Here is a 27869-nt window from a genome sequence, read left to right as displayed (position 1 = left end):
AGAAAAAGTTAATTGCATATAGGCCCATTGCCCATATGCAACTAATTTTTCTCACGTTTCTCCAAGGAGATAGTTTTAGATCTCCGCAAAGTAATGTTTGATCAACTCGAAAATTACCAAAAAGTAGGTAAAAAAGAAATATTGAACAATAAGCATGAAGTGTTTTCATGCTTATTGGAGGCTTAAAATATATTTTATTGATAACTAGTAAAGAGGCCCGCTCGTTAAAAAACGGGCGCTAGGCCATGGCCGCTAAACCTGGCAACGTGCATACCGACGCTGCCGCTCACCTGTCTCCCACCACTGTCCAAAGTATATGCACACAGGGAGATGTTGCTTGCTTGGCAGTTGGAAAAAGCTGTTATTTCCCACAATGCAATGAGGTTCTCAGACAGCAAACAGGACGCAGAGACAGCGGTTTTATTATGTAGGACTAGTGACCTAAGCCCGTTTAAAAACGGGCTCTAGGTCTGTTGCCACGCGGGCACGCACACACATGCACGCCCGTTCGGCCTGCGTCCTGTCCCAACGGTTGTGTCAGTGCCGGACATGCGCAGTAGCGCAAAAGTACTGACACTTTATTAGGTACGATAGGATGTGCTAAAAAAAATTTCCTGGGAGAAAACTCAGAAGAAAAGTTTATTGATAGGGGTCCATGAGGTCAGCTTAGAGTCACATAGAAAGAGGGGAAGAGATCAGTGGCCAAGTCTATAGTCCGATTCTCACTATATGATGGAAACAGACAGGCCAGAGGAACACACAAGGGTTCAGTCCTTCAGCACAAATCTTTCCCCGTAACACTGAAAAAAAAGTTTCCATCATCAAAACCACAGAGATACGCTAGTTAAAAACTCAATTTTAACTTCTGAGCAGAAGCTGTGCTGTATGTACTGGAGAAAAGGGAAATCAATGAAAATGAAATTGGTTTGCCCTCTTGTTTAATAATTGTAAGATGTAAAAACACAGCAGAATTTAGTGATTAATTCAGTGATATTTTCACAGATCTGTTCCAGAAGTTAATTTGAAGGAACCCTGAAGTGATAGGAGTAGGGAAAGTTCCATCTCTGAATTTCATTTAAAAGGTACCTGAACTAAGTAAGAACGTGCAAACCCAGAGAAAGTAGTTAAAGAGCCACACCTGCAGAGAGAGTACGGTAAGTGACACTGTAGACAGGAGTCCGGCCCAAGTGAACATCGACTGGAGCCAGGAAGGAGGCAAGTTGGTTTTAGAGGCTTCCGTTTCGGTTACTCTGCAGTGGAGGGGGGCCCAGAGGAGAGGGATGGAGGGAGACATCAGGCCCCCTTCCCCACAGCCGAGTGCCAGTGTGGCCGCAGCTCCCCCCTCCATCACTGCACTCCCCTTCCTCACAGCACTCCGGGCGGACACCCGCCTGGCCCGCCCCTAGAAACAGGGCTGTTTCCGTAACCGTAAATTGCACAAAAAGAATACTTTGTGTGACAGATAAAAGCAAATGCTTGTTACTTTCTGGACGACCCTCGTACTTCAGGTTATAATTATTATATCAGTGATACAGTGATACTTTATTATGCCATTGATGCTTGGATATCTGATTATTTTTAACAAGCACTGGCTAAAAGGTCAGGGAACTTATAACATTAACTATATGTACACTTGTTTAGCATTTATAGATTAAGTCACTTAACTCCAAAACTGATTTACAGATTTTTTTTTTAAATTGTATTTCATTACTCTTAATATAATATACACACACACACACACACACACACACACACACACACATACATACATATATATATATATATACACACACACACACACACACTTTAATTTAGGTTTATGATTAATTTCAATGATGGCAAGTTGCTCAGGTTGAGTCTCAGAAGATGATATTTTTTTGCCTGTATATAGCCTGTAATTTCTTTACGCACCGAAGTTGGTATCTTTCAGCTGTTGCTATGTTATAGGTCAATCCTATAGCTCTCAACTTGAGCTTTTGCTACCCTATCTGTATTTGTATAAATAGCCCAACTTAAACCGAGAGGCGGCCAGCCAGCAATTGTGACCTAGTTAACCATTTATCAAATGGCTCAAACAAAACAAGTGAAGTATGGGGATCATAACAGACAAACAGACAGGCAATCTGTCTAAAAAGCTAGCACTTGTGTTAATCCAGAGCTAAGCCTGCCCAGCATGCAGCCATAGACACTTTGAGCTGCCTACATCATGAGGAGTTGAATTACTCAGGGCTTATCTGCATCTATGTGCAGGGCAATCATGTCCTGGCCCAATTGAATCTTGTAATTATTATGAACGCACATAAAGTTTGATTGTATTACTTAAAGTGAACTGTGACAAATGACAACCAGAGACACTGTCTCTATCTGCCCGATAAGCAGCATATTAGTTTAAACTAATGCACAATGTGCCCCTGGGGGTCAGCTGGCTTAGCTTCTAGGACAATAATCGAGACTTAAATAGAATATATGCAGCCATCAGAAGTACAAATGGCTTTCCACTATATTATCTTCTACAATGCAATAAAGACATGTTTCTAGATTTCTAAATTGTGCACACATCCAATTGATAAAGAAATGAAGAGAAAAATATGCATCTTAAAACTTACAGAACTCAATACTGAAGACTGTAAAAGTAGATCGGCCTATACTCCGTAGGCTATTTACAGTGGGTTGCAAAAGTGTTCGGCCCCCTTGAAGTTTTCCACATTTTGTCACATTACTGCCACAAACATGCATCAATTTTATTGGAATTCCACGTGAAAGACCAATACAAAGTGGTGTACATGTGAGAAGTGGATCAAAAATCATACATAATTCCAAACATTTTTTACAAATAAATAACTGCAAAGTAGGGTGTGCATAATTATTCAGCCCCCTGAGTCAATACTTTGTAGAACCACCTTTTGCTGCAATTACAGCTGCCAGTCTTTTAGGGTATGTCTCTACCAGCTTTACACATCTAGAGACTGAAATCCTTGCCCATTCTTCTTTGCAAAACAGCTCCAACTCAGTCAGATTAGATGGACAGCGTTTGTGAACAGCAGTTTTCAGATCTTGCCACAGATTCTCGATTGGATTTAGATCTGGACTTTGACTGGGCCATTCTAACACACAGATATGTTTTGTTTTAAACCATTCCATTGTTGCCCTGGCTTTATGTTTAGGGTCATTGTCCTGCTGGAAGGTGAACCTCCGCCCCAGTCTCAAGTCTTTTGCAGTCTCCAACAGTTTTTCTTCCAAGTTTGCCCTGTATTATTATTATTATTTACTATTTATATAGCGCCGACATATTACGCAGCGCTGTACAGTGTGTATATATATATATATATATATATATATATCTTGTCACTTGTATTTGGCTCCATCCATCTTCCCATCAACTCTGACCAGCTTCCCTGTCCCTGCTGAAGAGATGCACCCCCGAGCATGATGTTGCCACCACCATATTTGACAGTGGGGATGGTGTGTTCAGAGTGATGTGCAGTGTTAGTTTTCCGCCACACATAGCGTTTTGCATTTTGGCCAAAAAGTTTCATTTTGGTCTCATCTGACCAGAGCACCTTCTTCCACATGGTTGCTGTGTCCCCCACATGGCTTGTGGCAAACTGCAAACAAGACTTCTTATGCTTTCTGTTAACAATGCCTTTCTTCTTGCCACTCTTCCATAAAGGCCAACTTTGTACAGTGCATGACTAATAGTTGTCCCATGGACAGAGTCTCCCACCTGAGCTGTAGATCTCTGCAGAGTCACCATGGGCCTGTTGACTGCATTTCTGATCAGCACTCTCCTTGTTCGGCCTGTGAGTTTAGGTGGATGGCCTTGTCTTGGTAGGTTTACAGTTGTGTCATACTCCTTCCATTTCTGAATGATCGCTTGAACAGTGCTCTGTGGGATGTTCAAGGCTTTGGAAATCTTTTTGTAGCCTAAGCCTGCTTTAAATTTCTCAATAACTTGATCCCTGACCTGTCTTGTGTGTTCTTTGGACTTCACGGTGTTGTTGCTCACAATATTCCCTTAGATAACCTCTGAGGCCCTCACAGGGCAGCTGTATTTGTACCGACATTAGATTACACACAGGTGCACTCTATTTTGTCATTAGCACACATCAGGCAATGTCTAGAGGCAACTGAGTGCACTCAGATCAAAGGGGGCCGAATAATTATGCACACACCACTTTGCAGTTATTTATTTGTAAAAATGTTTGGAATCATGTATGATTTTCGTTCCACTTCTCATGTGTACACCACTTTGTGTTGGTCTTTCACGTGGAATTCCAATAAAATTGATTCATGTTTGTGGCAGTAATGTGACAAAATGTGGAAAACTTCAAGGGGGCCAAGTACTTTTGCAACCTACTGTAAATATCTGAGGTTAGAACTTGCCTTGCAGCACTAGCGTTCCAGATTCGAATCCTGTTCAGGACCCGGGCCGGTGCTACAGTAATGACAAAGGGGGAAATTGCCCCAGGATCCATTGGGGCTCCCCAGGCATCCCCGATAGCCCTTTTTAAAATTCACTGTGGCTGGCCGCAGCATGCTGGAGACAGCAGCAGGCAAGGGAACATTCATATGTTACCTGATTCGCTGCTCGGTCCTGCCTACCGATTCCAAGACACGATGCCATGGTTCCCTTCCTTAAGCGTCAAAGCTGGCTGAAGTGGAAGGTGTGTGCTATCGCCTGCTGCAGGTGGAACATGTTGAGTCCTGGGCAGCAGTTGCATCCTTGGTAAGTGATGCTGCTGTCTGCAAGCTGCTTAGTAGGGGAAGAAGAGAGAGAGATGCTTATTGGGGGTGGGGGGGGGGAGGGGTGGAAAGACCACACTACTAGTTGGTTGCAGGGGAATTATGGGGGGAGGGGGGCTGTTGGCCGCCACCACCCCCCACCTTCTGGGTTTTAAGGAGGAAGTAGTGGACAATAAGAGGAACGCATTGGCTATAGGCAACAGCGTAAGTATCTAATTTAGCGCAGAGAGCGGAGGACAACATAATAATAATAATAATCCGAACATTTGTATAGCGCTTTTCTCCTTTCGGACTCAAAGCGCTCAAGAGCTGCAGCCACTGGGACGCGCTCAGGAGGCCACCCTGCAGTGTTAGGGAGTCTTGCCTTGAACTCCTTACTGAATAGGTACTTGACCTAGCCAGGATTTGAACCCTGGTCTCCCATGTCAAAGGCAGAGCCCTTAACCAGTACACTATCCAGTCACTCATGGGGAGAAAGGAGGTCGCAGGACAATACAAGGAGTCCCCGACATTGCGGCAGGTCATATCAGCGGGTGTTTGTAAGTCTGGACTCCATGTATCCTGACTATAAGATGCAGTGACTTTTTCTCCCCACTTTTCAGGGGGAGAAAAAGTGTGTTTGATAGTCCGAATAATACTGTATCTTGAATAATTCATTGCATTCTACTCACTACCGTACTGTTTTCAGTAGAAGCATGTTCAGCCTGTTTTCAGTAGAAGCATGAAAATTCACTTGCTATTTTTGGGATGCAAAATCGCACGCAAAGCGAATTTGCATACATATACGTTCTTTTTTTACATGCAAATTTGCATGCGTAAATCGCTTATTTTCTTTTTTTTTTAGTTTTATTGTTTTTATTGACATTAATAAAAATGCACACGACAACAGCCACAAAGCTCTCATGCAGTGTCCAGAAACGTATAGCACTGAGTTCCAGATTTTTCCTGGATGCAAATTTCACATATACTGTAAAAGAAACAGGCCCATTGAAATGCAATGATATGCAAATTTCTGTGCAGCAAATCCACACAAATTTACATCTAGTAGAAATGGGCCCTCAATGTAGACTAGCAGATTGGTGCCCACTTGGCACAGTGAAAGTCAGAGGGTAGAACGTAGATATGCGTGTAACTTGCTCGAGATAAATGGCAAAAAGACAGCAGTAATAGCTATAGACTGATCCATCCAGACAATCAATGTTAATCGTTCATATTGAATGATAAACTAATGCTCCGTTCACGAGTAGCTAGTTATACACTTCTGGGTCCTCATTTTAGGGATTCCACTAACGATCCAATCGGGAGACCAACATTTGTTAGTTTTATAACAATGGTGATTAGGAGGGGAGACGGGGCTTACGCATGAACTATGGGGATTAGCTTTTAAAACCTTATTCCCATCGAGACAGAATTTAGGAATGACCAATTAAACTATGCTTAAAGTTAGGTTCATATTGTTTTGCCTACTTAACATGATGTAGTAAATCATTGTATCAACCAACCAAAATCTGGCAGGAAAGTTGAATGAAAGAAAATAAAAAAACTCAGATTTATGCCAACTAAGCCTCTAAGCTTAGAGCATCTCTCTGCTACAACTAAAAGGTTAACGTGTGACACAGAAAGAGGACAGCTTTACAATGCCAATCCAAGCCTCCGTAATTATCACAAATCTCATTTTTCCCCATTAATTTCTGTCACCAGGTTATAACCTACAGATGGTGCTGAGAGGCAGATTCCTCCCATTCCCCCATAAACCCCTTCTTCCAGGAGCTGTCAAGCTGTTTTGAGAAATTTGCAACAGGACAATGCAGCTATTGTGAACTCTGGCGGTCAACTCTTCCCACTGTGAGAAGCTCCTGCTGGCCCTGATTGGTGTCTACAAGAACAAAGGCCCAGATTTAGGCTCTCATCAAGGCAACCACGCCAAGCGCTGCTATCAGGCTGTAACATATGCCAACACGGATGGCAGGCCTCTTGGGTTTATGAGAAGGAAGCTTCCACTTCAAGCCTTGCATAAAGCGCATGCCTTTGTCATAGGCATGGCAATGTTAGGACGGCACTGGACAACACGGAGGGCTACCACACTGTCACTTGTTAGGAGCAGATGTAGAGAGTTTACAGACCCTGATCAGATGATGATAAGATCTTGTCCCAAAGGAGAATTTCCTTTTCACCATTATGTAAAATGTTCTCCTGAAGCGTCTGGGAATAAGAGCTGACCTGTATAGATAAAGCATCACACTGACCTCACTGAAATGTTACATGGCTTTTACAGATGTCTGCTCAGCAGCTGCATGAAAAGATTACATCAGCATCATCTAGCAGCGGATTCATGTGGTGACTATAGTTTATAAATGACATGGAAGGCCTGGGCCCAGCACAGATCACCAATTGCTGTTGCAAACATTCAGCATTTTTGCTAGCGTTTGCTACAGGCAGCGATTAGAAGTGCTGTACACTCTACTGCCAGCGATTGTACGACGCTTTCAATGTTAGGGCTTTTCTCATATCCTGTGTAAAGTTTAAAATACTAATTTCCGTCGGCTTCCAGTGCATACCCCATTATCAGGAGAAGTACCTACTACCTACAATATACAACGCAATACAATTTCTGCAGTTAAAAAAATTGCACTGGATTGACTTCACCAAAATGTAGTTAAATGTAATCTGAGAGTGTCCTGAGCCCTTTTCTGTTCTCCACAATCTCCTCCTCCCTTTGAATGTTTGCCTGTTTCCAAAAACCTTTTCAAAACAACATAAAAAATAAAATCAGAGAATTGATCAGGCTAAGGTGGAGTATAATATTTTAAAATGAAAAAAACACTCCTAAACAAGGAAGGAAGCTTTAGGCACCATTTGTCATCACCGTGCAATGTTGGTGTATTGTTTCCTTCAGTCACTTCATTGACATGTGCATTAAATGGTCAGTTAGCTAGACTGGTTGGGAGCGCACTTACTTTGATGTTTTTGGGGTTTGTGGCACTCTACGCTCGTTCTGCGCTTGCAATTATGTTTTCTGTGGTCGGCACATTGCGGCGAAATGCACTTCAATTGGGATTGCGCGCGTCATGCATGAAAATGCTGAGTGTTGTCCAATTCTATACAGTTGAAACACCGTGAATGCTTAACGGGAACGAACATGAATCTCATGCAGCAGCCAAAAAGGCCATTTAAGGGGTCACTGAAGCGAAAAAAAATGATGTGTAGTACAACTAAGAAATAAAACGTTAGGAGCGGAGACATAAGTCTAATATTGTTTCCAGTACAGGAAGAGTTAAGAAACTCCAGTAGTGCAGCCAAAAAGGCCATTTAAGGGGACACCGAAGCGAAAAAAAATGATTTGTATGTGTAGTACAACTAAGAAATAAAACATTAGGAGCGGAGACATAAGTCTAATATTGTTTCCAGTACAGGAAGAGTTAAGAAACTCCAGTAGTTATCTATGCAAAACAGTCATTGAGCTCCACGACTTTCAAAGTCTTCTGAAGCTTGTTATCTCAAGTGTCTGTACATGTATTTTCTTTTTCTCTGCAGAGAAGGGTTCAAAAATTCACTGAGCTGCTCTGTAAAATCATTTAGAATGCTGAGTAGTGTGTAAACTGCAAATATTAGAGAATGATGCAATGTTATTAAAAACAAGATAACTGAAAATAAAAATATGAGAATATTTTCTTTGCTACTAATGTTTTAGTAAGTATCCGTAATTATATTACACAACCAATCATTACATCAATTTTTTTTCGCTTCAGTGTCTCTTTAAATCAACGGCCAGTGCAGTGGTGCTTGTTGACACGCCCAAATCTGACAAGCGTGTTCACTGCCTGACTGAAGTAAGTGGAAGACGTTCACCTGCAGAAGCAATAAAACGGCTTCTATAAGAGAGGAGGGTGTTCAGTGACATTACTTGACTTATTATGGCTGCACCATGACCAGAGCAAGATCATCCACCAGGCACCCTATGCAGGTGCTTGGGCCCTAGTGGGTGTGAGGGAGCCCCACCTGCCAGTGCCACCTTCTCTGACCTCTCTCTACTTCAGCTTACCAAAAAGACCACAAGGGAGTGGCAACTCTACCACCTTGCCTAGGGCCCCATTACATCCATGACCTACATACATGAAAACCTTCACAAAAACAGCTTGCAATGTAAATGTACCAGGCATTCAGAGCAGATGCACTGCTAAGTGCTCCACTGACATAGCACCAATATGCGTATTTTAAGATCTGCTCAAGTTTGTCCAGCTTTAAAAATGGTATACAAGTTCCAGGTAAACTAATTGTGACCTTAAAGGACAACCGAGGTGGCATGTGACATGATGAGATAGACATCTGTATGTATAGTGCCAAGCACACAAATAACTATGCGGGGTTCCTTTTTTTCCCCTCTCTGCCTGAAAGAGTTAAACATCAGGTATACCAGTGACAGTTTCTGTCCGGGTCGGACTGGGTCGGACTATAGCATAACCATCACTGATTAGTAATTACAGCCATAAAGTACTCTCCTGTCAGTAAATGGCTTCTGAGAGCACAACAGAGTTAAAAAAGGTCAAAAATTCATAGATTTGAGCCCTGGCATACTTCAATGAAGGTGTCATTCAGTATAGACAATGAAACAGTAAATACTTAAAAACTAGATTTAAATATAAAATAAATCTGTGGGAGATGTGTCATTTTTAGGTTTTTCTCATCAGTTTATTTTTACCTCGGATGTTCTTTAAAGAGGAACTCCAGTGAAAATAATGTAATAAAAGTGCTTGATTTTTACAATAATTTAGCAAAAATGATTTAGTCAGTGTTTGCCCATTGCAAAATCTCTCCTCTCCCTGATTTACATTCTGACATTTATCACATGGTGACATTTTTACTGCTGACAGGTGATGTCAGTGAAATGAGATGCTGCTTGCTTTTTTAGCAGTTGGAAACAGCTGTAAACAACTATTTCCCTCAATGCAATGAGGTTCGCAGACTGGAAACTGTCAGGACCATGGTCCTGACATCACACTCTGGGAGGGGTTTCACCACAATATTAGCCATGCAGATCACCTGATGATCCGTTTCAGAAAAGGAAAGGATTTCTCATGGGAAAGGGGGTATCAGCTACTGATTGGGATGAAGTTCAATTCCTGGTTACGGTTTCTCTTTAAAAAAAAAATAAAAGTCCCAGAAAACAGAATGAGTGTGGAAAAGAAGCAGTTAATACAGCACAATGATAATAAAAGTGTCCTGCAAGCCTGGTTACAGTACAGGCAAAGAGGGGTGTCTGAACCCTCCCGCCCCCCCCCCCCCCCCCCTCCAGCACAGACGTAATGCCACAGAAAGGTTACTGACAACAATGCAGTCTGCGTCTCTGCTGAACTCAGAGGCTTTTAAAGAAATTATCACAGGAGAAAAATAACCCGTCTATCAACAGGTAAGTAATCCACTCCTGGCTGACACCAAAGCATCCCCGACTAGTCCAGAAAGGAGCAATTGTTCTTCCGATCGCTGCCTGTTGTACCTGCTCATTGTAATTGCGGGAGGCAGCTCTACAAAGTGGGCACTGCAGACAAAGTGGAGCAGTTTAGAGGTTTGGAAAAGCTGGCACACTCTCTGGAGGAGAAGGACAAGCTAGAGGAGGGCGAGGGACCTCAGAGCCAGAGCCACGGGCACTGATAGAGACAGATTGCTGTAATTCTGCCTGATTGATCCAAGAAGCAACTTGCGATCAATAAATGGCCTATTTTGCTCAGGAGCACAAATACACAATTGTTAAAACTCTTACACCGCTAGAGACGGGGCCTTCGAGGGGGTTGGCAATTTTTTATTTTATTTTTCAACACTGGCTACTTGAATATCTGTTTAAAAAAACAGCATTTGTGTGTTTTAAATAGATGGAAAAGCACAAAGGAAAAAGCAATCTCCTCCCAGGGCAATTTTCCTCCTCACCCTTTGTCTTGGGTAGACTTGTTCCACTTCAGTATCTGAATCTCAGTTTTATAGTGGTAGTTATACGCTTTCACTTCTGGAACTCCTATCCTAGCAGTGTATGAACACAGTGATGGAAATAGCAAAATGTATATCCTGATATCCCTATGTAACCTTTACCAAGAGACCTAATAACCAGCCCCAGCCTATCAGTAACACGGACTCCTGCCGTACCCTAACACTATCACGCTTGGTTCAGTTTTGCCAAACACTAAGGGCCGGTGTATCAGTGCGAGTACACATCTGAATCCCTGTAGCCGGCATACCTACGAATTTGCCGTTGGGAGACTTTGGCGCAAGATAAAGCTGATATATGGCTAACCCTGCTCCTGCACAAGTCCTGGCGGCGTTAATTACTATTCCCTCTCCAGGTCCACGTGGATAGTAGGGAATTATGTAATTCGGCTTCCAGCTATTGCTGGTGGCCAAATTACAGGGTTTTAAAAGTAACTTCACCTCCGTCTTCTACGGCACCTAAGTTACTCACTGTGCACCGCTATAGCCGTAATTCCTATTATGGTCTATGGTGGCGCCGGCTGCTCCCAAATCTCCTGTGCTGGATTTGACATGCTCGCTGAAGCAGTGCCATGCACAGCTATAGGGATTCGGGTGCGTGCTGCTGTAAAATGTAGCATGCCGCCCGAATTACGATGGCAAGAGATTTGGACGCCAAGGCTATTGGCAGAATAGTCAGTGTTTCCCCGTTCAAGATGCTTGCAGGGAAAGGTTGTGGGTTCAGCAGAGCAGGATCATCCACCAGGCAACCTGGGCAGGTGCCTGGGGCCAAGTGGGTGTCAAGGGGCCATCAGACAACTTCTCTAACTTCTTTCCACTTCAGCTTAAGAAAAAGACCACAAGCGGCCCCAAATCTACTACCTTGTCTAGGGCCCCATACATATTAATCCATCTCTAAAGGAGTGGAAATAGGCCCTAACTACAACACCACAAGTGGCCTCAAAACATGCACCTTTTTTAAACTGTTAGAGAAGGTCAAGGTTATACATATACACTTTCAAACTATTCCAAATAGCACTACATGGATAACACTACCTCTGGCCTATACATACATCTATCCATACCCTACCTAATGTATCTGTCCTAACACTATTCTGATCAGATCACTAACCAAAATGCTCAAATTTACCTCCCCTTATCCAAATCTGAGTTTCCTGCTCCCTGATAATAGCAAACATATAAACTTCTACAGTTCTGATAGGAGTGCCATGCTAAAATCTTACAGTGTCAGCACTGACCATCTCGGATGAAGGAGACTCCGGTTCCGTATTCAAAGGAAATGTGAAGCGAGGGGAAATATATAAAAAAAATGCCAGTTGACGGACTTCGGTGCTGGTGCTTTGCCTTTAGTATTTTAATCACTGGCTCGGAATGAGCATGCAGATCAGATGCGTTGACTCTTGTCTGCTCCACTGGCTGAATGCTTGTAACAACTAAAGCCTGAAGCTCAGAATGACAGACAGGCAACTGGCATTGTTTATAAGGGAAAAAAGATGGCAGCCTTCATAATCTTCTCACTTCAGGTTCCCTTTAAAGCGGATCCGAGATGAAAAACTAACTATAATAAGTAACTTGTCTATATATCTTATGTACAGTTTAGATGGTTTAAACAGAAAATCTGTCTGCATACTGCTTTAATAGAATATAATTATTTCTTCCTGTGATACAATGACAGCAGCCATGTTGTTTGGAAACATTACACAGAGGCAGGCTTATCTGCACCATCAGCACTCAGACTGAAAAAAAAAACGAACCCCACCTCCTCCTCCCTCCGCCTCTGAAATCTCTGGCTAGTAACACCTCCCCCTCCTCCTGCCCAGACTGAGCTCCCCATGAGCCCTTGCTACTGCCAAGGCTCTCTGAAAACTGTGGGTGGGGCTTATTTAGTTTATAGGGAATTAGAGTATTAAAACAAAAACAAAAAAGTATTTGGCTTGAGAAATGCCCTATAAACAAAAGGAAAGGAACACAATTATGCAATGAGTAAAAGTGCATCTCGGATCCACTTTAAAATGAATGGAAACCAGTAAAAAAAAAAAAAAAAAAAAAAAAAAAAAAGATTGAACCAGATACTTACCTAAGGAGAGGGAAGGCTCTGGGTCCGATAGAGCCTTCCCGCTCCTCTTAGGGTCCCCACATTCCAGCGCTCATTCCCCCGGTAGCAGTATTCCACCAACTGGTCAAATACTGCTCCTCTGCCAGTAAAGGAGGCTTCAGAAGTTGTCGGGAGCACTCGGGCTCCACAGGTGGCTCCACCCTCAGCACGTGCTCTCGTGTGTGCGCAGAATGGAGCCGCCCATCTTCAGGAGGACTCTGGCTGACTTCCAAAGCCTCCCACGGCAGCGGATGCAATGGGGGGAGTCAGCGCTTAACTGAGGGGACCGGGAAATTCCCTCTCCTTAAGTATCTGGTTCATTTTTTAAAAAAAGCTTTAAAATGGTATGAAACTCAGCATTTCTTCTTTGCTCTAAAAGATTTTTTTACAGCATAAAATCTACTACCACAAAAAAAAAAAAAAATATAGCAAAACAGCATTCAAACAGTTAAAGGACCACTATCGCGAAATTTTTTTAAATTTCAAATAGATGTAAACACATACAAATAAGAAGTGAGTTTCTTCCAAAGCAAAATAAGCCACAAATTACTTTACTCCTATGTTGCTGTCACTTACAGTAGGTAGTAGAAATCTGACAGAACCGACAGGTTTTGAACTAGTCAATCTCTTCATGGGGGATTCTCAGCGTGGCCTTTATTCTTTATAAAGACACTCCCTTAAAAGGATCTGTACAAAGATGCTGGCCAGCCTCCCTGCTTGCTGCACACTCTTGACAGTTGGATGGAGCAACTGCCATTCACTAAGTGCTTTTGAAAGTAAAGGAAACCTTTAGAATCCCCCATGTGGAGATGGGCTAATCCAAAACCTGTCAATTCTGTCAGATTTGTATTACCTACTATAAGTGACAGCAACAGCTATAGCGAGGTGGTGGGGGGAGCAGAGAGCGGCGGTGGGGGAAGCAGAGGCATGTCATGAGGCAGAGACCATGCCTCTGTGTCCCATCTGCCTTCCTTGGGTTCTCTTCTTGAAACTACCTGCTATGCAATGTGCTCATGTACTTATACTTTTGTGCACTTAAACGGTCTTAAAATGAGGCACTACAGAATAATGCATCATGCTTGCCTTTATGCTTCAAAAGCGGTTTCTGTTATTTTTTTTCCATACTCAATGTTTGCTGAATTGCAGATAAATTTGGCATAGGGGTGAAGAGGATTGCAGAGAGACAATTTTCAACAACACAGATGGGAGGAAAAGCTTCAGACAAAGAACACTTTAGAAGCAATTTTTTTTTTCACTAAGGGTCAGTGATACCCTAGCTATTTTTCTAATACTATAGGTACAGAATAACAATTTATATCATCTCCAGTATGTACAGCACGCCAGTATTATAAAACAGGACCTAACTCAGCAATACAAGTATGTTACAATACTATTTGGATTGGATTATTATTAGAGACCCATTTTAAAGAGACACTGAAGCGAGAATAAATCTCGCTTCAGTGCTTATATTCAGCAGGGGCATGTGTGCCCCTGCTAAAACGCTGCTATCCTGCGGCTAAACGGGGGTCCCTTACCCCCCAAATCCCCTCGTGGAGTCCCGGGCAGCGCTTCCGCATTGAGGCAGGGCTAATGGCCGCAGTCCTGCCTCACGCGCGTCTGTCAGCGCGTATCTCCGCCTCTCCCCCGCCCCTCTCAGGCTTCCTTCGCTGAGAGGGGCGGGGGAGAGGCGGCAATGCGCCACTGATAAACGGTGCTGAAAGGCAGGGCTGCAGCCGTTAGCCCTGCCTCAAGAGCAGCAAAATCTATGACCAAGTTGGTCGTAGATTTTGCAGGGGGGGATTTGGGGGGTAAGGGACCCTCGTTTAGCCGAGGGATAGCGAAGTTTTAGCAGGGGCACACATGCCCCTGCTGAATATAAGCACTGAAGAGAGATTTATTCTCGCTTCAGTGTCTCTTTAAGGCCACGTAAGTCTTAAGCACACCAACAAAATTGGGGCAGCTACACACTGATCCATTGCATAATAGTTTTCAGGCTAATTTGATTATGTTGACTGAACCTGCATGATGGTGTCTGCACCAATAAAAACTGATTAATAACCGTCAATAAATAGAACATGTGATTGGATGTTAAAGTAGATTTCAATCAGTGGCAAACCACCAGCTCTGTACTGCATAAAGCAATAGTGATTAGCAAAGCAATTTTGTTTTATGATGCAGATGAATAGGTCAGACTGAACAGGGTATGGCCACCTTTACATTTTTCTGCAGTGATATCAGACTACACATATTACAGAGGGATGCTCTGCAACCCAGAGAGACTGGAGACACCAAGGATCACACTGAGATCTTGCTAAAGCTTCATACACATGGTAGATAATTATCAGATGAGGAAGCCATTCGGGGACACCTCTGATGAGAATCTAGCGGGTGTACAGTCACCCTGATCCCGCCCTCCCATGCATTAGCAAGAGATCCTGACTACAGCACCATCTTGTCCGAGCCCTGACCCATTGTTCTCGCTCCTTACCCCATCCACTGTCATGCACTGTGCATTGTCCCTCCTCCTGCTTCCATAGCAACAGCATTAGGACCCATACAGTTGCCCATGAGATCCCTACAGGTGACTGACAAGTGAAGTTGTGTGCCTGGAGATGGTAAAACAGAAGATAAGAAGGAAAAAAAACGGTGGGGGCAGGAAAGGGATGTGGTGAAGGTATTTGAAATCTTTGGTGAATGAATCAAGCTACAAAATGAAACTATGGCCAAAAAAAAGGATGTAAAAGGGGGACACATTCAATTAAAGGAAAAAAGTGTCTTAATTTGTATTTACTACAACCTCTAAGAGGTTAAATAGTTATCTAGGTTGAGAAAAAAGAAACATGTCAATCAAATTCAACCTCTTAAAGTGACACTAAAGCAAAATAAAATAAAATATATATATATATATATATAATGAATTGGTTGGGTAGTACGGATAATTGATAGAACATTAGTAGCAAAGAAAATAGTCTCATTTTGATTTTCAGTTATATAGGGTTTTTTTTTTGTTTTGTTTTTTTATAACAATGCATCATTCTCCAATATAATTGACATTTACACACTACACTCAGCATCCTAAATGATTTCAGGCAGGCTAATGACCTTTTGAACTTTACTTTGCAGAAAAAAAAAATACAGTGACAGACAGTTGAGATAATAAGCTTCAAAAGACAGCGCTCTGCAACTTTGAAACTCAGAGAGTTCAGAGAAGTTTTTTTGCATAGATAACAACTGGGGTTTCTTAACTCTTCCTGTACTGGAAAACAATACTAGACTTATATCTCTGCTGCTAATGGTTTATTTCATATGCTAGGTACACATGATACGTTTTTACGTTCGATAGATCATTTCCATCATGTCCGATATTACCTTCGATAGTTTTACTGCTCGATGTCGCATAGAAGTGAATGGAAATTGAAAAGATAAGAGAATCGAGCGGAAAAAAACCTGAAGATTGATCGAACGGAAAATTGACCAAAAACCGCATTGTGTGCACCCTAGCATTAGATGAACTACACATACAAATCATTATATCATAAGTTTATTTTTACTTCAGATTCCCTTTAAACACTTCACCCCAAGGCGGTTTTTACCCTAAACGACAAGAGCGAATTTTACCTTTCAGTGCTCATCCCTTTCATTTGCCAATAGCTTAATCACTACTAATCACAATGACATGATCTATATCTTGTTTTTTCCACCACCAATTGGGATTTTTGGGGTTGATATCGGTTTTCAGTAATTACTTTATTTTCTATGCATTTTAAAGGGGAAGACAAGGAAAAAATGAAAAAATACAGTTTCTCCAATTTCATCTCCTATATTTTTAATATAAAAACACTGCTACTGTACATAAACCCACACATTTTATCTGCCTATTTGTCCTGGTTATCACAAGATCTTAAATATGTCCCTAGTACAAGGTATGGTGACAATAAATTATTTGGAAATAAAGGTGTATTTTTTCTTTGGTTCCCCCCCCCCCCCCCCACACTATTTTCATGTGCACGGGAATGCATGTGCGGGAGCGTGCACATGCACAGCGGCAGCAGCACTGTCTGACTTATAGAGACATCCTGCTTGAGCCTTTTAATGGCTACTACAGGACGTTTTTATAAGTCAGCATGTCATTAAGTGGTTAAGCCTCACTACACCTCAATCCTGACCAAGGTATCATCTACTATATCACCCCCACTCCTCTCGTCAGAATCAGAGATGCCGATTGCATGTCTGAAGGTGCCCACTAATGATGCCTTTTTTTTGTACAATCTACAGTACAATGTCCCAAACTTTCAACGGCATGACCCATCAGAAACGGTTAATGGTGCTGTTCAACAACATTCGATCGTTCTACTGATGGCTGGATCAGAAATCTTATGTGAGGTCTATGCGTATTTTAGGCAACAGTAATCAGGTGTGTCCTTCCATCCCAGACACGCCCACTTCTGCCCCACTGTGATTGGGCCTGGCCCTGATTGGATAATGCACACCTACTTCTGCCCCCGGCAGTGTGGTGTTCACCACCAGCTATTATTTCATCATGTACCCAATTGCTGTACACCTGCCTAGGCTCACAAACCAGATTCTGCTCAAAAAGGATACAAGTTCTGGTACAGCGGGATGAGAGATTTAAGTGCTCGGCTGGCATTAATGGCTGTAGCTCGGACGAGGCCAGGAAGGATTTTACCATTCACAATGGCTCCGTCAAACAGCGGTCCAAAAAACGGGATCTGTGAAGAAGGAAAACAATGATGAACAGAAACCATTTGCTTTTTCCAAATCCAAATACAAAGGATGGTGCTGCTCTCACTGAAGCTGTGTGGCTGTAAACACAACATGTGAGTGCCAGAGGGGGGCATGGTCCTCTCAGCTCTGAATACTCCTGTATTCAATGTAGCAACTGCTGAGGATCAAACAGATGTGTAATACAGGCAGTTGTGTCAAATGGGCAACAGTATCAGCAGGCCTACTCAACCCAACATCAATGACAATGGACAGCACATTCTCTTCCCTTGGTTCATTTTATCAGTTGCTATATATTTCCCTCTGTAGTACTATCACTCATATTGAAGGTTTGTAGATTACAAGGCAATCATGACCTCTGGCACCTACAGACTTACATGTATTTACAAATTCCTTATACGGGAAAGATATCTTTATTTTCAGAGTGGGATTATACTCCCAAAACTAAAATTTCAGTAACTACTTTTAGTTACACTAAAACACTTAGTTACACTACAAAGAACTTTTAGTTACATATAAGAACGCATTCCATGTGTGTAAATTTTCAATGAATAGAGTAATAGAAGTTCAATATGTAAGGCCAAAGAATAAACAGTGAGTGCACACCTTATGTCCTAATGCCCAATACATGTACTTGACAGCGTTGTAAGATCCGGACAGAAAATAGTAACATACATATAGCAACGATTGGGAAAGAATGCAGGAGCAACTTCGCCACTTAAAGCTTCAAATACCTTTAATTCAATCTTCTTAAAAGAGTACACGGCATCAAAAGGACAATACGTTTGTATACTTAGCAGAAAAGGTCATCCTCCGCACCTACCTGGGTTACCTCCTTTCCTGCTAAGTATACAAACTTATTGTCCTTTTAATGCCGTGTACTCTTGTAAAGGATACCCAACGTGACATGTGACATGATGAGATAGACATGTGTATGTACACCGCCTAGAACACAAATAACTATGCTGCGTTCCTTTTTTTCTTTCTCTGCCTGAAAGAGTTAAATATCAGGTATGTAAGTGGCTGACTCAGTCCTGACTCAGACAGGAAGTGACTACAGTGTGACCCTCACTGATAAGAAATTCCAACTATAAAACACTTTCCTAGCAGAAAATGGCTTCTTAAAGCAAAAAAGGGGGATTTCTTATCAGAGGGTCACACTGTAGTCACCTCCTGTCTGAGTCAGGACTGAGTCAGCCACTTACATACCTGATATTTAACTCTTTCAGACAGAGAAAGAAAAAAAGGAACACTGCATAGTTATTTGTGTTTCTGTTAGGCAAGAAAAGCAAATTTAAATCTCTATTCTCGTGTGTTAAATAGTTTGGAAGGTAGCCAAAAAGGCAATACTGAAGTTAAAAATCTATCTTACTTTTTTGACAGCTAAATAGCAATAGGCTCAGTACGCTGAGCCTCAAAAGAGAAGTCACAGAGCATGCTGGGAGGTTTTTTGCTCTCTACTGCCCTCCCTGTTCCTCCCCCTTCATTTCCCTATCCCTCCCTAATTCTTTACTGCAGCCTGATTGGCTGCTTCCTCTCTGATTGAATGCTGTCCCCTGTCAGCTCTCATCCCCCGCCCCCAGCAGGAGCCTGTGCAATATTCTTGTCTCTCACATGTGACTCGCCGGAATGTTACTGGCGGGTCACATGATAGGAATCACGAGCAGTAGAGAGAGAGATGCACGGCAACAGAGGAAACTGCGGTCTCCGTGTGGGGGGGGATCGGGTAGACTTCCGCACGGGGGGGGGGGGGGGGCCTTTGGGGGTGGGAGGCATGAAGACATCCGCAGCTTGGTGGGAGTGTCTGAGGGCTGGGATGGCTAATTCATACGAAATCAGGAGGAAGAGTGGAAACGGGGTAAGGGAGGATATTACATCACGATTGGCTTCAGACAAGACAGTCAAAGATGGAACCTGTCAGGAACATAAATCTCTGTATATACTATATAAAAATTGACTGAAATCAAAACGTGGACAGTGTAATGCATATGTTATGTAAGTACAGCCAGTATTTATCTGTTATATTTGTGTTTTTTTTTCTCTGAGACCCTATACCTAACAGCTCCTCTTTAAGAAGAGTGAATTAAAGGTATTTGAAGTTTTAAGCTTTAAGTGGTGAAGTTGCTCCTGGATTCTTTCCCCATCGTTGCTATAGAGTAATAGAAGGTTGTTTATCTCTAATCATCGGCAAAGCAAGAAATTCCCTGTAACTGTCTTCACTCTGCCCCCCCCCCCCCCCCCTCTGCTGAATAAACACATTGCCCTTGCAACAGTCACTTCAGCAGAAAAGGAGAGGAGCAGAGTGAAAACACAGGCAAAGGGCCATGTGGGCATATGACGCTGTTGGCACACTCTGCCGCAGGGTCATATGAATGTAGTAATTTGTGTTGCGATGGGGGTGGAGCATTGCACTGCAAGCGCAACGGCCAGGTGTAAAACTGGCCTCAAACAACTGGGAGGATTGAGTGCTAATGTTTGCTCAAAGATTCACGGAGTGCCATGGTTTTCTCTACTTTTATTGCAAAGTTAAAATAAAATGTGCTTCGTAGAGTTCTTTAGCTTGTGTAACATGATCTGAAATGAAAGAAAACGGAGTTGCAGCTTACATCTGGTTTCTTCATAATCTGGATGCTGAAGAGGTGATTCTTCATGGGATAGATAACAATTAGTACATCTCCAAATTGAGTGGGTATAATCCCTTGGCGATATTCCCGGCTGTGCTCGGACCACACGATGTGCACCTCGTCGTTGCCAAGGTGGCGGAGCTTTGGAGAGAAAGGAAATTGAAAGACACAGAGAGGTGAGCGGGTATAACCAGGAATAAAAATAAAAGCCAACTGTTATGAAATTTAATTCAACAGGGGAAATGTAATCTATTTTGCTGTTAAGCCCAGTAAGAGCAGAGCAGACAGTAATGTGTGAATAGGAGAAATGGCACATGCTGAACACAAGAAAGAACTTTTCCAACTTGATTACATACCTGCCGGTGTGCCGGAGCATACTGAGAGAAACACAGAAAGCAAGAAGAGGGAGAACGGGAAGAGGTGGGGTTGGTTCGCTATAAAAAACATTTCACTCTTCTCAGTTTTTACTTCAATGTTAAAAACTTTTATGTTTTTACATCTGCCTTAAAGGCTGTTGTAATAATCAAAAATAAAGACTGCCAAATAATAGTTAAAGTGACTCCGAGCAGTGCAAAAACTATGAAAAGATGCATATCAATTTAAAGCTCTCTTTCTCCTCTTTCCAATGATATATAAACCGCCACCCTACGCCTTTTAGTTTTCACTATTTTTGCGATTGAAATTGCCGCGGCTGCGATTTCGAGCGCGAAAATAGAGAAAACTAAAAGGCGTAGGGTGACGATTTAGGGGTCGTCAGAAAGAGGAGAAATAGAGCTCTAAAATGATATCCATCTTTCCATAGTTACTTGTATTACACAGGGCGACTTTTTCTGCTGAATGGAGCTGCTGACTTTGAGAAAAAGTCGCCCTGTGTAATACAATGTAACTATGGAAAGATGGATATCTATTTAAAGCTCTCTTTCTGGCGACACCTAAATAGTAGCCCTATGCCTTTTAGTTTTCTCTATTTTTGCGATCGAAATTGCAGCCGTGGCAAGTTCAATCGCGAAAATAGCGAAAACTAAAAGGCGTAGGGTGGCGGTTTATATATCATTGGAAAAAGGAGAAAGTGAGCTTTAAAATTATATGCATTTTTCCATAGTTTTTGCACTGCTCGGAATCCCTTTAATGTCCCAGAAATATGCTTAATCTCCTTTTTTCCTTTAAAGACACTGAAGCGAAAAAAAAAAAATTATGATATAATGAATTGGTTGTGCAGTACAGCTAAGAAATAAAGCATTAGGAGCAGAGACATAAGTCTAATATTTGTTTCCAGTACAGGAAGAGTTAAGAAACGCCATCTATGCAAATAGCCATTGAGCTGTGCGACTTTGAAAGTCTTGGAGAGTTCTGACTTCTGATTATGTTATCTCTGCTGTATTGTGTTTTTTTTTTGCAGAGAACAGTTCAAGACAGGTCAAAAGTTCACTGCCTGTTTTGCAAAAACTTTTAGAATGCTGAGTAGTGTGTAAACTGCAAATATTATAGAATGATGCAATGTTAAAAAAAAAAAAAAAAAAAAAAAAAAAAAAAGCTGTATAACTGAAAATAAAAATAAGAGAATATTTTTTTTGCTACCAATGTTCTAGTAATTACCCCTACTACACAACCAATTCATGATATCATAATTTTTTTCGCTTCAGTGTCTCTGTAACTAACGACTGCTCCATGCCAATTAACGTGGACGCGGCCGCAGCCCTAGGACCGCTCAATGCCAATTGGCAAGAAGTCCTGGGGCGGCGTTTTGCAGGAGACTGCGCGTGTCGATGCTCCGATTGCCGCTAGGAGACTGTTAGATGGCTAAACCGCCTTCTATTTACATTGTACAGTGCTGCGATCTATGGCAGCGCTGTACTGTGGACAGCCATGTGACACGGCTGTCCCCCTGGGAGACACTAGAGCAATCGGTTGTCATAGCCTGATGCCTATAACAGCTGATCACGGTGATTGGCTGGCAGGGGGAGGGAGGGACAAGTGTAAAAAAATAAAATAAATTGCGATATTTATACAAAAAAAACCCAACAACAAATAATAAATAAATAAATATGCAGACGGGGATCAGACTCCACCAACAGAAAGCTCTTTTGGTGGGCAGAAAAAGCATGGGGGAGGGGGGGGGGGGTGCAGAAATCACTTGTGTGCCGAGATGTACGGCCCTGCAGCAAGGCCTTAAAGCTGCAGTGGCCTGTAAAAATTGGCTGCTCACTAGGGAGGGTGTAAGCCTAAGGTCCTGAAGTGGTTAAAGGATACCCTAGGTCGGGGATCCCCAACCTGTGGTCCGCGGCCAACTGGTGGTCCGCGGGACGCTCCCAGTTGGGCCGCAGGACTGTCCTCTTCAACCCCCCTCCCAGCCGTCCCCCGTCCCCGCGGCCGCTGCTGTTATTACCATAGCAGCGGCCGCTCTCCCCTCTCCAGCGCATGTATTTATTCAAGCAGCGTATCTCCCGGCTGCTCTGTGTGATGCGCAGGAAGAAGGGCTCGGTTACCATAGTAACGGCGATACATATCACCGCTACAGGAAGCCGCTGCCCTGCTTCCTGTCGCATCACACAGAGCAGCCGGGAGATACGCTGCTTGAATAAATACACGCGCCGAAGAGGGGAGAGCGGCCACTGTTAAGGTAATAACAGCAGCGGGGACCACCACCTGGCTATACCGGGGCGCTATCCTGGGGCACTATACTTGCTATCCGGGGGCACTATACTGGGGCACTATTCTGGCTATACTTGTGCACTATTCTTACTATTCTGGCTATACTGGGGCACTATACTGGCTATACTGGGGCACTATTCTGGCTATACTGGGGCACTATACTGGCTATACTGGGGCACTATACTGGGGCACTATACTGGCTGGCTATACTGGGGCACTATACTGGCTATACTGGGGCACTATACAGGCTATACTGGGGCACTATACTGGCTATACTGGGGCACTATAATGGCTATACTGGGGCAACTAAACTCCCTATACTGGGGCAACTATGCTAGCTATGCCACTGCACCCTCGCCAGCCCCCCCCCCCCCCCCCCCCGTAACCCACTCCACTGTCCACTAGGACGCGCACCCAACGTCCACTCCCCCCGCGGCGGTCCCCGGAAAAAAATTTGGTCAGGAAGTGGTCCCCGGGCCGGGAAAGGTTGGGGACCCCTGCCCTAGGTGACGTGACATGATGAGATAGCCATGTGTATGTACAGTACCTAGCACACAAATACCTATGCGGTGTTCCTTTTTTTCTTTCTCTGCCTGAAAAAGTTAAACATCAGGTGTGCAAGTGACAGTTTCTGTCTGGGTCAGACTATAGCATAACCCTCACTGATAAGTAACTACATCCATAAAACACTTTCCATTCAGTAAATGGCTTTTTTTTATAGCAGGAAAGAGATAAAAAGGGTCAATAGTTCATAGATCTGAGCTCTGGCATACTTCAATGAAGATGTCACTGAGCAGAGTCAATGAAACAAAACTTGAAAACCATGGTCGATTCAAATGTAAAATAAAACCGTGGGATATCTGAAAAAGTCCTTTTTACAGAGGACAGACAGAGGATAGATACAGTTGTTTATCTCATCAGTTCATTTTCCCCTCGGATGTCCTTTAACAGATCATATATGTCCCCCAATTTTTTTTCTTATTTACCAGGTCTGGGTGCCATTGCCTAACTGCAGGAACTGTGCAGTGCCAGTAGGATTGTAGAAAGCTTTTTTTTTTTTTAGCTACAATAACAAGCTTATCTCAGTATGCAAATAACAAAGCTCCCTATTTTGGATAAGAAAAGGACACTGTGACCAGGGTTGGACTGGGACACTAAGGGCCCACCAGGAAAGTTTCAGCCTGGGGCCCACCATCCCAACCCCCCACCTTCCCCCATTTTTGGGCTCACATAAGCATGTACTCTAGAAATTTTGCGCAGATGACAGTGCTATATAAATACATCATTTGGTAGGACATTAAACTATGGTAGGGAATAGATTGTGACTTCTTCTGAGGACAGTCCATAACAAGTAGTTACATGCCTCATGATAATTCGTCAAGAGGTCAAATGCCGCTAAATAAAAATATTAAGTTGTCACATCACATACCTCCAGATAAAATTATTAAGTAACCAGGTGCCTTTCAATGAACAAAATAAATAGCCAGGTGCGTAAAAATAAAATAATTTAGTAGCCAAATGGGCCCTGTATACATAAATTAAGTAGCCATGTTCCCCAGAAAACAGAATTAAGTAGCCATGTGCCCATATATATCAGTATTAGGTAGCCGTGGCTGGGTGTTTTGCTGGGTGGCCTTAGAGCAGGCATGGGCAAACTTGGCCCTCCAGTTGTTAAGGAACTACAAGTCCAACAATGCATTGCAGGAGTCTTACAGCCACAGTCATGACTCATAAAGGCAAATGCATTGTAGTTCCTTAACAGCTGGAGGGCCAAGTTTTCCCATGCCTGCCTTAGAGCATGCAGGGACTGAGGCAAGTGCTATATGAAGGGCCTAGAGCCTGAGTATAGTTGCCCCCAGTATAGGTATCCAGCTATACCTGCCCACAGTTAGATATAGGTGGTCCCAAGTAGAGGTAGACAGTTATAGGTGTCCCTATTATAAGTAGTTAGCTATAGGTGCCCCCAGTATAGGTAGTTAATTATAGGTGTCCCCAGTATAGGTAGCAAGTTATATGTGACCAAAGTATAGGTAGTTAGCTATAGGTGTCCCCAGTATAGGAAGTTAATTATAGGTGTCCCCAGTATAGGTAGCAAGTTACAGGTGTCCCCAGTATAGGTAGTTAGTGATAGGTGTCCCCAGTATAGGTAGTTAGTGATAGGTGTCCCCAGTATAGGTAGTTAGCTATAGGTGTCCTGTCCCCAGTATAGGTAGTTAGCTATAGGTGTCCTGTCCCCAGTATAGATAGCAAGTTATAGGTGTCCCCACCCAGTATATGTAGCAAGTTACAGGTGTCCCCAGTATAGATAGTTAGGTACAGGTCTCCCCTGTATAGGTAGCCTGGATGGGGGAGCTTGCTGGCACACATCGGTGGAGAGGGGGCCCAACAGACCCTCTGCATTTAACCTGTCTTCAGTCTCCAATGCCGCTCACCATACTTCCGGAAAATGGGGCCCCCAGGTGAGGGAGGGGGGAGGTTGGCCCCCTTCCCACTGCTGTGTGCCCAAGCCCCCTTTTCCTGCACGGCGGGGCCTGGGAAGGCCCAATTAAAGTAAAGGAGATAGGCCTATTGGGAGTTCTCCCGTGTTCCTGGTGGCCCAGTCCAACCCTGTAGATGAGCCCACCATGAACACGACCCATTTCTTTACTTCTTTGCTACGCTACGGCTACAATGACACAGGAATGTCCAGATCCATATCTGATCAATGGTTTCAGCTGCCATTTTAATTTCTAGTACTAACTAAAGGTTCAATTTTCACGATTTTACGAACGGTATAGAAAATTCGCCATTTATGCAGGCAATCGATAGTGAACAATTCTTTGGTCGATTGCTTTATATGATAAAATAGATCCGAAAGTTAGAAAATATCATAGCATTTGAAGAAAGAATCATTCAGTAAATGTGAACATTCAATAACTGCCTTCAGATTACTTACGATCATTCAAATCGCATCAAAAGATTGTATTTAGTAAAAAATTGTACAGTTAATGGGCACCTTAAAGGGAACCTGAAGTGAGTAATTTAATTTAAAATAAACACATGATGTACCTGCAAATGAATATTCCATACTAACCTCACCATCAATCCCTCTCAGAAGCTCACCATTTTCTTCTTACAGTGATCCCTTTCAGTTTTGACAATATTTTGTAAGAAATGAAATATACCAGTTGCTGTCAGTTGTATATCAGCAGCTGTCATGTTACAACTGAATGTGCAAGGTAATGTCCATGTTTCCCTATGGCTCAAGTGGGTGATATTACAGTTTAACAGTGTACTGACCAGGAAGCTGTTATGGGGTAATGGCCATTTTTAAAATGGAGGGTGGAGAATTCCATTCATCACAGTGGACAAATGGGACGCAGGAGAGGAGAAAGAGATTGAGGAGTAGACTACACAGGAGGTAAGTATGACCTGTGTATGGTTGTTTTGACTTATTTTTACTTCAGGTTCTTCTTTAGTCTCATCATATAATATGGCTTTAGAGGAGGATTTGTAATGTGAATGGAGGGTTACCCCTGTGAAAGGTCAGGAGGATCTCCCATTCATGTACATGCCCCAACTCATCGAAGCAGGTCTTTTGGTTAGCATACTACATTGCGCTGCGCCTTACCTGGGCACCACCATAGACATAATGTTATGGCCACGCAAGGGTAATTCGGGGATCCGATGATCGCCGGACCCCGAATGACTTCTCCCTTTGAGTTGCTACAACTCGGAGGGGGAATATTAATGCCGCCTGGGAATTTGTGCGGCAGCAGGGTGAGCCGTCACCATGCGCCAAAAAGACTGGGCGGCGAAATGCCATGCATGCCCAACTCATAGCTATATTTTAGCCATAATGCTACAACTACAAATCCAAGACAGTGATGGGAATCCCACCTGACATTAATGACAAATATGGAGCTGAGCATTTCCCTGTCATTTTAGTGCCAGCTGAGGAATGGAATGGGCAAGCATGGGGTGCTCATCTATCACAACTTTACAAAGTGACCCTTATAGATTGCAGCATGGGCCCAGTTTTATTGGGTTACAATTATCATTAAGTCTGATCTGCATGGACAAAGCTTTTATTCCTGTCCTGTGTCTTTTTCATATTTAAAAAGTGTTTAATTCCTACTTTTAGCTATGTGTTGGAATGGGTATGAGGTCCTAATGAACTGCTATACTTATTTCCTTTGAAGAGGATGGATATTTGAAAGCCCCCATATTGTTACAAAGGAGCTTCCAAATTCAACCATAAGTCCCCTCAATTCTATTATCCCAGCTCCTTGCTGGAAAGACACAGAGGTGGGGAAAGGTCCTTGTCAATGGACAAGGGTTTTTAGCAATAGGTGAGACTTTCCTGGCCTCCCTTGTAAGGTACTTCTCCAATGTTGGCTTAGCATGGTTCAGGAGAGAGAAGAACAGTATATTGTTAACCTCCCCGGACAAACAGGCAAGTACATATGAAACCGTCACGTGGGCTCAGGGAGAAGCTGGAGGAGGGTTCTTCCTGCTCTGGGTAATCTCTGGGAATATAAAAAATATATTTCCGCACTGATTGCAAATGCGGCACCCAAATGATACAGTGAGTGCTGCTATAGCCGTAATTAACATTACAGCCTATGGTAGTGCCCAAATCTGGTGCAGCTTGGGTGCAGAAAAGGCACCGAAATAGCCTGCTTTGAAACCGAGTGTGCCTGCATAAAATTGTGTGTGTGGAACACCATGGGGAACCTCACAAGCTTTTTCCTTAAGTATTTTTTTTTATTTATATTTGTGCACTGTAACTTTACATTTTGAACCAACTGACTAGAAAAAAAAACTACTATCGTTTAAACCATAGGGTTGCCAATGAGCTACAAAACCACTGCCAATCCACTTCTTACTATGGTTAAAGGATACCCCATGTGACATGATGCGATAGACATGTGTATGTACAGTACCTAGCGCATAAATAACTATGCTGTGTTCCTTTTTTTCTTTCTCTGCCTGAAAGAGTTAAATATCAGGTATGTAAGTGGCTGACTCAGTCCTGACTCAGACAGGAAGTGACT

General features: G+C 42.9%; 1 protein-coding gene across 8 annotated transcripts in view; it reads right to left on the bottom strand.

Annotated features, from left to right (window-relative positions):
* RALGAPA1 (Ral GTPase activating protein catalytic subunit alpha 1) overlaps positions 1 to 27869 on the bottom strand; it is a 335676-nt gene that overhangs the window by 35554 nt on the left and 272253 nt on the right. For all 8 annotated transcript variants that reach the window (XM_068254030.1, XM_068254031.1, XM_068254033.1 and 5 more), the window contains 2 exons: positions 20164 to 20322; positions 17417 to 17544 (listed from right to left, as the gene is read on the bottom strand). In XM_068254030.1, coding sequence (XP_068110131.1) covers positions 17417 to 17544; positions 20164 to 20322 — 287 coding nt within the window. The remainder of the gene's footprint in view (positions 1 to 17416; positions 17545 to 20163; positions 20323 to 27869) is intronic.

Source organism: Hyperolius riggenbachi, chromosome 9 (genome assembly GCF_040937935.1).
Source record: "Hyperolius riggenbachi isolate aHypRig1 chromosome 9, aHypRig1.pri, whole genome shotgun sequence".
Lineage (NCBI taxonomy): Eukaryota > Metazoa > Chordata > Amphibia > Anura > Hyperoliidae > Hyperolius > Hyperolius riggenbachi.
Note: the sequence above shows the minus strand (reverse complement) of the source record. Positions and strands in the feature narration are given on the sequence as shown.